This window comes from Myotis daubentonii, chromosome 17, assembly GCF_963259705.1.
Source record: "Myotis daubentonii chromosome 17, mMyoDau2.1, whole genome shotgun sequence".
NCBI lineage: Eukaryota > Metazoa > Chordata > Mammalia > Chiroptera > Vespertilionidae > Myotis > Myotis daubentonii.
In genome coordinates, this window is record NC_081856.1 from 34,730,171 (window position 1) to 34,743,627 (window position 13,457).

The following is a 13,457-nucleotide window of genomic DNA, read 5'->3' on the forward strand; positions in this document are numbered from 1 at the left end:
ATGCAAACAGCTGCAGTAATAAAATAAGTGCTAGGCAATAAGTACCTAAACCGGTACTATCTCATGCATAGATTATACTTAATGGTATGTAAATCTATGTTTTCTTTAAAAATGTAGCAAAAATTACTTTCATTTTTAGCAAGATGATAGGTCATCTTATGTTCTAGAAAATACCCTTTCTAATTACAACTTGAAGCTTCACACTTCTTAGTGCGTCTCCCCAGGACCTACAAGCTAACTGCAAGATGTTGGGAGGTTTATCGCAACTTAGTATGTTTTCTTCATAGTCCCCCAAATGCTCCATGGTCACGGTGTGAAGAGAAAATATGTTTTATTTGAGGGTTGACTTATGCCATCAAAACAACCAGAAGGCTATAGTATAGAACATATATTTATTAACTTAGAAGAGAAGGTATCATTTTAATGTTTAAGTCCATTATCCAGGTCACCCCTTTTTCTAATATCAGCGTATTAGGGTACCTCAATTCATACTCAGATTTTTCCTCTTAATTAGAACTACAAGAACATTTATTTAAGTCCACCTTCCAGAGGAGCTTATTTCACACAACTTTTAACATTGCCACAATTACATCACTGAACATGTACTTACAATCCTTTTTCTCCTCCAATTTTTCCCCCAAATCATGAAATTATCATTCTTGAACTAATCTGGGTCACCACAGAAGTCTGCCCATGACTATAGAGATCTTAGAGTTTATGAGGGAACAGAGAACACTATTATCTTTTTTCCTCTGAAAAAAATAGTGCCCTTACCTGACTGAAAGGTTGTGCACTCATGCTTTTTTGGTTCAGAGGAGGAATGTCAATTTGCCAGTGTACTATTCTGTCTTCTTCTTCTTTTTTTCTTCTTTTTTTTAAGATGTCTTTAATAGCTCAGTTGAATTGAAGTAGGTAAATACAGCACTCTTTTCTGGAATTAGGTTGGATATTTCATGACAAAGAAAATAGGAAATTAAAAGTAACAAAAAATATTCCCAGAATCAAACCCTAAAGTAATCTCAAGAAGCAGGAACCAGAGACCTACACACATTTGAATGAAAACAGGGTACAATTCAAATGATAGTCATCCTCAAAAGATACTGACATGTAGTCTGGCCAGTGTGGTTCTGTTGATTGAGCATTGTCCTGTGCACCAGGAGGTTCTGAGTTCGATTCCAGGTCAGGGCAATGCCCGGGTTGTCGGCTTGATCTTCAGCAGGGCACCTGAAGGAGGCAGCTGATCTATGATACTTCTCTCTCATTGATGTTTCTATCTCTCTCTCCCTCTCTTTTCCTCTGTCTAAAATAAATAAAAACATGTATATTAGAAAAAAGATACTGACATGTGGAATATAATGCCCTCATTCAGTTATTAAATCATAAATGGTATTTTAAAGCTGAATAACATGTCAAATAAATGATTCTTCTAAAGATAATACAGATTTAGATCAAATGTGTAGATATATGGTACACAGCTTTTTCATTAATGGTCATAACTCTGAAGCTGTTTCTAAAGAGAGGAATCCATGAAAAGCATGTACTAAAATAAATGCTAATACTATGTAAATTTAAATGACAGAATTTAAAAGTTTCACTTCTGCTCATACTTCACTTTGTTAGGTCGCCTTCTCCCTCCACTGCATCAAAAGAAAGATATTAGAATAGGTGATTTATTAGGTGACTCTCAGATCAAACAACCTATGATTTTAACCTGTACAGTTTTGGGTATATTCATCCTAGATCTGTTTATTTTCTTCCAAAGTAACCAAAGTATGTACATTATACAGGGTGAGATATTGTTTTAATTCAATTCATCATCAGTTGGTATTTATTGAATATTATTCCCAGGGCATTGTGCTAGCAGTTTTGTTATATCTCATACAGGACTCTAACATAGGTTGTTGAACTCAAGGATTTTGTACTACAGTATAATGTACAGCAATGAAAAATACATAAGTAATCTCTGCATTTGAAAAAAATAGCCAATTTAAATAAGAATAGAAACAAAACAACTTGTTTGATATGTTCTGGGAAGTCCCATGGGCACTAGCCCTGGGAATGATATCAGGTTGTGAGTAAGGTCAATAATTGAGATTATATGTATTCAGGACACAGCTGCCATCCCAGCAGCCATGTTAGCCTTATATAAGCAGGGAATGTGTTTTTCCTTTGAAATAGGTGTCAGGCACTCTTCTAAGCACATTACAGTCTATCAACTCAGTCTTAGTTTTGTGTTTATTTTGCAGACTAGAAAACTGAAGCACAGAGTCTTAGCAGTTTGCCTAAGAGGCCATGGAGCCCGCAGAACCGAGATGGGGGCACGCGCAGCCTGCTTCCAGAGTAAATAGCAGCGTAGGCTGCTGTGTGCACAAGAGTAATGAATAACCAGCACAAATTGGCGGACATATATTTCCCAGGGATGCTCATTGCTTTTATAGAAACATGTCCAGAAAGAGATGTGGAGCTATAATGTTTCATTACCCACTATGGCCTTCATCTAAAACAGCGGTTCTCAACCTGTGGGTCACGACCCCTTTGGGGGTCGAATGACCCTTTCACAGGGGTCGCCTAAGACCATCGGAAAGCACATATATAATTACATATTGTTTTTGTGATTAATCACTATGCTTTCATTATGTTCAATTTGTAACAATGAAAATACATCCTGCATATCAGATATTTACATTATGATTCTTAACAGTCGCAAAATTACAGTTATGAAGTAGCAACAAAAATAACTTTATGGTTGGGGGTCACTATAACATGAGGAACTGTATTAAAGGGTCGCGGCATTAGGAAGGTTGAGAACCACTGATCTAATACATCCCACCACTAACCATTGCCTTTTATACCCTGATCCTGCCAACAAAGATAACATACCTAAATTTTGCTTGGAATTATTGCAGTAATTACCAAAGCAAAATGTCTTTCATGAATATACAGGGAAACTTGGGAGTAGCAGAAAGTATTATTATTTTAGCAAATGTTCTTATTTCTCTCTAAACACCAACTATCTAGAAGGAATGGCATTCCAATTTGATATAACAAGAACTTAATCTTATAATGTGCTTACTATGTGCCAGCCACTACTCCATGTGCTTTGCCTATAATAAAGATGTTGATCCTTATAGACACCTTTTGAAGTGGCATAAAATTATTACTGTTATCATTACTATTTTACAAATGAGGAAAAATGAGGCAGACAATAGGCAACTTATCCAAGACTACCCAATTTGTCAGCCTTAGAAATAAGATTTAAATCCCAAGAGTCTGGGCTGAGTTTATACTCAATATCATAGAAAGTACTTTATATATGTTCACTCAACATTTATCTCATTTCTTTAGATTTGCCACTCAGCAGATATTTATTGAGTATTGTTATGTTAGTTACTGTATTATGCCCATAGGAGTTAGCACTTAATAACATAAACATAAGCCCCTGCCCTCACACAGCTACATTCTAGTGCAAGAAAATGGACAGTAAACAAATAATTTTTACAGATTGTGAAAACTTCCAGATGGAAATAGAGAGATGTGAACTGGAGTGATTGTGAAGAATTAACTCCAGGTAGGGTGATCAGTGAAAATGTCTCCATTTCAGTCATCGGAGAACAAAGTTTAAAAAGAGAAAGGAAGATGGGTTTCAAAAAGGCAAATAAAAAATTATACAGAACTTAAAGTTTTAGCCACATGATCAAATGTTACATCACCAACCATTTCAGAGCTATGTTGATTAGAGAATAAAAGGGATAATGGCAGTGATGGCGAACCTTTTGAGCTCAGCGTGTCAGCATTTTGAAAAACCCTAACTTAACTCTGGTGCCGTGTCACATATAGAAAATTTTTGATATTTGCAACCATAGTAAAACAAAGATTAATATTTTTGATATTTATTTTATATATTTAAATGCCATTTAACAAAGAAAAATCAACCAAAAAAATGAGTTCGCGTGTCACCTCTGACACGCGTGTCATAGGTTCGCCATCACTGTATTATGGTAAGGGGTAGGGTGTAGACAGGTTTCATTTTTCAAAGTTTATTTTGAAAAAGTGAAGAGACGTGGTTTAATATTTTTTTTGTGTGTGTATGAGGTGAGAATGGCATCATAGCTGGATGATACAACAAATCGGGTTCTTGAGTTTTAAGCGGAGGAGAGGAACTACATGTTTATTTGCAGCTGAAAATATAAACTGCTTAATATGTGGGGCTAAAGTTTATTAACCAAAGTGAGGGACTGTTGGAGGTCATAATCAAAACTTTTAATATCATGTCATCTGTGGACACCTGTGAGTTTTTTAGAATCCATCAACGATTGTTTATTGATCGCCCACAGCTATGTAGAGTCTAGGTATCCACCTTTGTCCCCTTCCAACTGTGTGTATTTTTCCTACTGCAGCCAGTGTTGTTATTTTTTTTCTTTAAGAAATCTGATCACGTTATTCTCAGACTGAAAATTCTTCCCCGGTTTCCCATTGGCCTCACATTAAACCAATCCTGAACCCAGTGCATAGACTCTGTTGGACTCAGCCTTAGTTTACCTTTTTTTTCTCATGCCTCCTCATTCTCCCCAGGGTTCTCTCTCAAGCAAGCCTCCCTGGCCTCTTTGTTGATTTTATGCAAAATTCTGCTGATTCCTTTTGCAGAATCCTTGGCACACAGTGGATTTCATGTAAATACTGTCTTAATTTCCTTCCACCACTCTACTTGTGTGCGGGGAGGATTGTCCCAAAAGGACACAGAAGCCGGGTAGCAGCCTGTCGGCCAATTTAATAACATAGGAGCATTAGTTTCCTAGGGTTACTGTAATGAAGCGCCCCAACTGGCTAGCTTAAGGAAACAGATTTTTCTCTCTCAGCTCTGGGGGCAAGAGGTATAAAATCAGTGTATCGAGAGGATCATGCTGTCTCTGAAGGCTGTGGTAGCTTCTGGTGGTAGCCGGACAACATTGGCATTCCTTACCTTGCAGATAAATCACTCCAATTTCTGTCCGCATCATCACACGTCTTCCCTGTGTGTCAATCTCTATCTCTTCTCTTCTTATAAGGACAGCAGTCATACCGGTTTAAGGGCTCACCTTAATTCAGTGTGACCTCAACTAAACTTACGAGGTCTGAAACAACCCCATTTCAAAATAATATTTTGGGATTTCAAGAAAGACATACATTTTGGAGGATACTATTCAGCCCAGTACAAAAACTATGAAATGACAGGGGTTCACACTAAAATGTTGGCAGCAAGAACGAGAAGACACTGGACAAATTTTAGACTTATTTTTAACAGACCAGTAGACACTGACAAAAATTGAAAAACAGAATTGTTGGAAGCTGGTTTATGATTTAACCTTTTGTAATTCTTTGCCTTTAAGGGTCTAAAGCAGCGGGTCTCAACCTGTGGGTTGGGACACCTTTGGGGGTCGAACGACCCTTTCACAGGGGCCGCCTAAGACCATCGGAAAACACATATATAATTACATATTGTTTTTGTGATTAATCACTATGCTTTAATTATGTTCAATTTGTAACAATGAAATTGGGGGTCACCACAACATGAGGAACTGTATTAAAGGGTCGCAGCATTAGGAAGGTTGAGAACCTAAGAAAAACAGACACAAAGGGTGTGGTTTTAAAATCCTTTATATTATAATCAGAATTATATAGTTAAACCCTGAAAAGCATCTCAGGCAGGTCCTATTTAGATCCTAATCTCTAGAACCCTGACCCAAAATTGGCCCTATTTCCTCACCATTTGCAGTTTTAGAGATGAGAGTTATCTTAGCTAAGACTGTTTATTTAGAGACTGTTTTGAGGAAACCTATGTTATGTATATTATTTGGCAAATATTTGTTGGATAATAAGCATAGTGATAGAAGCTAATGACTTAACTAGGAAAAAGTCTCATCCCTTATGTTACTTAAAGTCAAGATAGAGGCACAAACAATGCACAAGTAAGCCAATAGATGAACAATAATAGATTTTAAAACTAGTCATGATCACATGTACCATAAAACAGTTCTATGATTAGAAAGTAACAGTAAGGGATAAGGGGAGGGAGGTAGTCAAGAGCTCAGAAGAAATGGTTATCCTGGTAATCTAAAATTGGGATTTGAAACATGAATTCAGACTTGAAGTCAAAAGAATCCATGAGCCCTAACTGGTTTGGCTCAATGGGTAGAGCATCAGCCCGTGGACTGAAGGGTCCCGGGGTTCGATTCTGGTCAAGGGCACATGCCCAGGTTGTAAGCTTGATCCCCAGTAGGGGGCATGCAGGAAGCAGCCGATCAATAATTCTCTCTCATCATTGATGTTTCTATCTCTCTCCCTCTCCCTTCCTCTCTGAAATCAATAGTATATATATAAAATCAATGAAATCACTTAGGTGGAGACTGTAGAAAATTGTTTCAAAGGAAAGTTATTTAGAATTCAAAACTATAAAACTAATCCAAATAGAATTGTTCTTACTGAGGTAGAGGTAGCAGGGGAATAACATTATGCCTCCTAAGACCCTCCATGACCCAAGGTAATTAATTCCTTGACTCTAGAGACAGTATATAAAAGTGCTAGTGATGGTCAATAACAGAGAATGAGACAGAATTTAGCTCACAGCACAGTACCCAGGTGTCTTGGGAAAATAACATATCTCTGAGCATCATAATCCTCATTAATGACAATTTACAAACACTCGGTCTTTTAAACTCTGCAACTGAGTTATCTAAGCATGTTCTATACATGCAAGAGTCATGGATTCCTCGATAATAAAAATGTGCTTCTTTTACAATAAGAAAATAACATGATTATCACGAAGATTAAAAATAACTTTATAGGCAAACAAAAGTTAAATAATATACATGTGGGCATCTCTACACTTCTCTAACTTCTGAGTTGACCTTTATTCTACCTATGACCCAATAAAATGCTCTTCTTGAAATCCTAGTTTTAAAAGGATTTCTCCATGTGGAGGCTATCTCCTCCCCTTTCTCTTACCTCTTTGTTATTTCTAAGTTCAGGAAAATGATTTTCAAAATTCCTAACTTTATTCTCAACTAAACTGTTTCTCAAAATCTAGGCTAGACTTCTCTGCCCTGGGCTCCTTTCCTAGCAAGTCTTCCCTTATCTAGTGGGGACTCTTCTGTGTAGAGCAGTGTTTTCCTTGCAAATGAGCATCCCTGCACAGAAAGTGCTTTTATAAACAGGTTGAAGTACTGGAAGGAAAATGTCGGAAGAGACAGACAACAATTAACAGCAGGATATTGAAAACAAATTTTCCTTGATTTATCCCTCTTTGTCTACATTTTGAATTTTTTTCTGTTTTCTTTTTCCTTAATAACATGAAGTTTATTAGACTGTTAACCACTTATAAATGGGTTTTTGTTATCTAATGATAGATTTGGTACTCAAATTTTTGCCTGTTTTCTCCAACATCTGAAATGCTCTTATGCCCATGACTACCCTTCAGAATTGCAAATATTTACTCATTTAAAAAATTTATGTATTTTTTCTTTATTTACATTTAAATTATTTATTGTTTGAAGTATTACATATGCCCCCCCTTTCCCCCATTGACCTCTCCCTGGCCACCCCCACCCCCCAACACATGCCCTTACCTCCCTACTGTCTGTGTCCATTGGTTATCTCATTCATCTCCTTTTATGGTAGTCTTCATTAACTGGTCTAATTGACGTACTTCAGTACTCTTATAAATACTCTTATGATAGAGAAAGCACTGAAGGTGTGGACTTTGAAGTTAGGGGACATCCTAGCTCTGTCCTAGCTGTTTGATCACAGATGATTCACTGTGTCTTTAAGTCTTATTCTCTTTTATCTGAGCACTGAGGCACATACCTAACTCCTAAGTTTAAGTAATACAATTAAACATATAAAACACGTTTTATTCAAATGTTATAATAGTTTGAAATGCATTCTTGAATGAAAAAGAGTACATTTTTAAAAATACTCCTAATGAAAACAGGAGTTAATCAAGCGAATGATTATGATGTAGATATCATATTGGGCCAGTAGTCATGATACTTAGATTCATAGAGATATTTGGGGGAGTGGTTTTTAAATTATACCAAATAGGAATCTATCTAATCTGATGGGATGACCTGTTTAAGAGATATCAATAATTAGAAAGATGAAATTTAAAATATGTATATTTTGTAAACATGCTAATATAATATAGCTTGGGTAGAAAGAACTCTGGGACCAGACTATCGAGGTTCAAATTCCATCTCTACCTCATCATAGCTGTGTGATATAGACCAAATTCTAAACTCCACTTTATCAGTTTTCTTTTTGATAAAATAGGGATAATTATAAAAATAGTTGTATAAACTGATCAATAAAATAAATAATTTATAAGGACTAATATAATTACTATATGTAAAGTGCTCATAATATTTCCTGGAATAGAGGAAGCATGGAGTAGTTGTTTGTAGTTATGATTGTATGCCAGGTACTTCTGTTGGTGCTGGGGGTTCTCTGATGAGCCTTGGGGAAGATTGCATTGTGCACATAAACAGGCATGAATATATAATTACAAATGGTGATTACTCCAAGAAAAAAATGGCAGGTGTTATGAAGCACATAACAAAAAGTAATAGAACAAGGGTAAAATTAAGGATTTTAAATGTAAGCATTCTTACTATGGGATAATATTTTGGAATCTAAATAATGATTTATTTTTCCTCAATGTTATAGAATTTTTTAAAATAAATAATTGAAACTTTATAAAGTCTACCATTTATTGTCCTTATATATAATCATTGCATAATTTTCTTGCATAGGTGAGTATATACATATAGCTGCTCAGAGAAGGAATAAACACATTCTCTCTTTTCATAGCCTATCAACTAAGAGTGTGCCAACCTCCACCACCCGTACCCAATGCTGAAATTTTGACAGAAGATGATGAATTTGAAATAGGTAAAGTCTTTTATAGTACTTTAAAAGAAAGTACACTGTTAACAGAGGGATTTGCTTCAAAAGAAACAAAAATAAAGAATAGAAACAGCCTGTCTTAGACGCTCTTTCCTCTATGATGGGGATTGCTTAGCATTCTTAAGAATGGACAGCAGTGGAAAGAGGAAAAGAATTATTAAGCAAGAAGAAGGAATTCTATATTTCCAGGATGTACAATTAGAAAACTGTGGGAATTTGAATTATATTGCTGTATAATGTTGCCATCCTAAACTTTTATTATTATCTATTTATTTTGGTTGAGAAATATAAGAAAATATCAATGGCCAATGTAAGTTGAATCTTAATATTAAAGCAATAACTATAGATAATTTTACTTGCTTGATATAGTTTTAATGAATACCTTACCTGTACTGACCAGATTATTTATTTACTTCTGCTTATATCCAACTGGCATGACCAGTACAGTCTCACTGGTAGTTTACTCTTGACTTAAGTTCTGATTGTTCAGTGCCTATGAAGTACTAGTAGTTCAATATTTTTAATATCAGCCCTACTTACTGTTAGTAAGATTTTCATACTGATTAAAAATTAACAGATGGTTGTATTGCTTTAGAAACATCTATTCATTTTCACCGTGTTACTCATCTGAAGCCACCTCTGCCTGTTCTTTTATTAACAGGTGATATTATTAGGTATCAGTGTCTTCCAGGATTTTCCTTAGTGGGCAATGCAATTCTCACATGCAGATTAGGAGAACGACTCCAGATGGATGGAGCACCTCCAGTTTGTCAAGGTACCAATTATTATGATTATTGATTCCTAAATATCTATTTTATGTTTAACTCAATACCAGGAATAATTTTAACTATTTAATATTTAACAGGCAGTAATGTTAAAAGCTATACAGCTCTATGGTATTTTTAAAATTCCATTATTTCTCATATTTAATTTTAAACATTTTTCTTCTTCCAAGTTTTATTTTTTCTAGTTTATTCCAAAGTCAGTTCAACTTACTTAATTTTTTTTTTGACAAGAGTTAGAATATACAGTGGGGCCTTGACTTACGAGTTTAATTCATTCCGGAGCTCATAACTCAAATTACTCATACGTCAAATCAAGAAGTGAACGAGTGAGACACGTGATGTTGGGCTGATGTTGTGGCATTCACTGTGACGTTCGCTGCGTCAACTAGCGGTGGGGTATCTGAAGCTGGCTCGTAACCCGAATTTTAGCTCGCAACTCAAAGCAAAAAATTGGCCGAGAGATGGCTCGTATCTCGAAAAACTTGTTAGTCAGGACACTCGTAAGTCAAGGCCCCACTGTACGAAAAAAAATCACTTTAAATAAAGCTCCAATGTTGATTGCCTTAACTTGAAAGTAGTTTCTGATCTAACCACTACATTCATTAAACTTGACTGAGCATCTGTAAAGTATGAGGATCTGAGGAAAAAACAAAAAATAAAAACACAAGTTATAGATGGTCCCAACTATGAAGGCAACATAGCATAGGGATATGGCAGGGGGCTATAGAATCATATAATGTGTAACTATTCATGCGGCAGTGAAAGCTTGAAAGGGACATTGCCCTGAGTCATGGGTTCCAGATTACAAGTGAGACTTACTCTGTTACTATAGAGATGACCCAAATGACAGATGTCTATGTAAAGGCACAGAAGTGAAAAACAGTAGGGTGTGGACTACAAAGAATTCCCTCTGCTACAAGGCAAGACCATGATGGACCTTGAATGATGTGCCAGAGGGTGGGTGCTCAGAAATCATGTGTTATTCATTGGATCCAGAAAAGTATCTAACACATAGTAACTAATTATAACTGTGTGGTTAATTCAAATAAAATTATAATTGAATTTAATTATCCTTTTCAGATTTTCTTGGATTATTTTCTTCATTGAGGTTCATTCTGAGGAATGGAAACCTGTTTCCTGTTATAAATGGTTTCCATTTATTGTTATAAGCCTAAAACAAAAGTTACATTTACTATTATAAGCCTAAAACAAAAGTTATGTTGATTATATCAAATTTGCTATAAGTGGGAATTAACATTTGATTTTCTATGTCATTGGAGTTCTTACATGAAGATGGAAGAATTTCTATAAGTTGTTTTTATAGTAGCAAAAAGAAAAACTTGTTTGGAGGTATAAGCCAGTGCCAATGTGACCAATTCCATTGCTCTTAGCCAGTGGTTTTAGAATATCTTAATGTTGGTAGAGTATTTTGAAGTCTATCATGTATATTCCTGATAGTTAGATGTCATTTACTTGGATAGCATTTATTCAACTTCCTTTTTTATATACAATTAATTTTGGGGGTATTTACAATAAATTATTTAGGATTCAGATTCAGATGTTTAGACATGTGAATGGAGAAGACAGATTCTCAGCCTTTTGGGGGATTATGCATGGGAAAATTGCTTCAGCAGACACAGGGAGGTGTAAACAAGCAATTATATACCAGGACAATTTTCTTGACCCTAATATACACACTGCATTGTGGATTCTTGGAGGAGAACACTTCTTTTTTTATATTTGGATCCAAATTCAATAATCTTTAATAAATAAAATAAAACAATTTGGATAACCTAGATATTTCACAATCCCTCATCTTTTAGACTTCCAACATCTTATTTTTTAAAATATGAATTTCCTATAGATTACTAATTGCACCTCTTTTTATTCTAGCTGCTGTGGAGAATACAAAACAAGACAATACATTTTCATCTCATAATAACATTAGATACTTGCTAACAGTTAATAAATCCTACCTCAGAATGAGTTCATTCTGAGTTACTATGTTAATTAATGGACCAGATACATAAGCTAAGTAGCTGACTATATATTTTAGTTTGTCCTTACAAGCTTGCTAAAAAGTCAGTTGTTTGGAATATTTTAAAACTAATCTACATTGTTTTTAGTCTATTTTAAATTATTTTATTTTTTCCACTTTTTCTAAATGGGGATGCATTATTATTTTTTTATTCTTCCCTGGATCCACTTTAAGTTTCAATCTCATAGCTAAAATATGGAAAGCGATTCTAAATGTGATACATTTAAAACAGTTTGATATAAATAAAATATAATGGAGGATTTCATTTGGTGGTTAAAAATATGGGTTCTATTCAGTTGAGTCTGTGAGACTTTGTGGACTTTAAACTTTCTGAGTTTCAATTTCCTCATATGAATAATATGGAGAAAAATTGTACACACTTCTTAAAGCTGTTTTGACAAATAAGTGAGATACTACACAAAAGGTGCTTAACAGTATCTAACATAGAGTCACAATCAAAAGTATGTATTTACTTTTAATCTTGATGATTATCAGACTTCTTGCTATATGTTGAAATTGTATGAGAATGGACTATTTTGTAGATTTTCAATGAATTATGGTGGATCATATCAGTGTTTTGAAAGTAATATGGAATATATACTCAGCTCAGAACATTGGGGCCAAAACCTTACATAGGACATGACACTTGCTTTTCAATAATCATAGCCTAGAAAGACAGCCCCCAAAATAAGTAAATAATAGCCATGAAATTGCTAATGCAGTAACAATCATACATTACAGAGGCCCCGAGAAGGAAATCTGCAATTCTGCTTGGGTTGATGGAGCGATTCAGGGATTGTTTCAAAGAGGAGACTTTTCATCTGGGCCTTGAAATGCACTAACACTTCAAATGCAGCAGACAAGAGAATGGCATTTGAAACAGAAACATGAAAGAATGTGCTGAGTTCAAAATATCTGATTGCATTAAGGTTTGAGGAGAGAATATACTAAGAAAGGAAGGAAAGGGAAAGGGAAAGGGCAAAGACATAGACAAGAAAGGCAGAGGGGAGAGGGCATAAGAAGATGAGGAAAGGCAAGGAAAGAATGCAAAGAAACAGAAGAAAACAGATGCCTCATCTTTTCATTACTTATTTATTGTCCAGAAAAGTAAAGCATCTTCTATGTAATAAAAAACATGGAAATCAATACCGTAAATTTTTAGGTCCTTCTTCCATTTTTTGAACTGCAAGTTTAATACAAGTTGTTTCTTCTGACACATAATTCAAGGTATTGTCTCCTTTCTAGTATTGAACACGAACAGCGTATCCAGTATTTAAAGTGCAGTTTTCACATAGGCCTACACACTGACTTTATTTAATGATATCTTCCTTTGACAGTGCTCTGTCCCGCCAATGAATTGCGGCTAGATTCCACGGGAGTCATATTGAGCCCTGGCTATCCTGACAGTTACCCAAATCTTCAGATGTGTGCCTGGAGCATTTCCGTGGAAAAGGGATATAATATCAGCATGTTTGTAGAATTCTTCCAGACAGAAAAGGAATTTGATGTTCTTCAGGTGTATGATGGTAACCGTGGTTATATTTATTGGATACTCATAAATTCAGCCCAAATACTGTATTTATTATACATTCAGACCTTCAGTATAAAAAACTGCTTATATGATTGTATATTATATATATTTTTTGAGTCTCATCAAATTTGCTTATATACCATAAGAAAATTGTACATTACTTGTT

At 35.1% G+C, this 13,457-nt stretch overlaps 1 protein-coding gene across 2 annotated transcripts in view; it reads left to right on the plus strand.

Moving 5' to 3' along the window:
* Positions 1 to 13,457, plus strand: part of CSMD3 (CUB and Sushi multiple domains 3) — an 886,927-nt gene that overhangs the window by 792,609 nt on the left and 80,861 nt on the right. For both annotated transcript variants that reach the window (XM_059671887.1, XM_059671888.1), the window contains 3 exons: positions 8,842 to 8,922; positions 9,599 to 9,712; positions 13,098 to 13,286. In XM_059671887.1, coding sequence (XP_059527870.1) covers positions 8,842 to 8,922; positions 9,599 to 9,712; positions 13,098 to 13,286 — 384 coding nt within the window. The remainder of the gene's footprint in view (positions 1 to 8,841; positions 8,923 to 9,598; positions 9,713 to 13,097; positions 13,287 to 13,457) is intronic.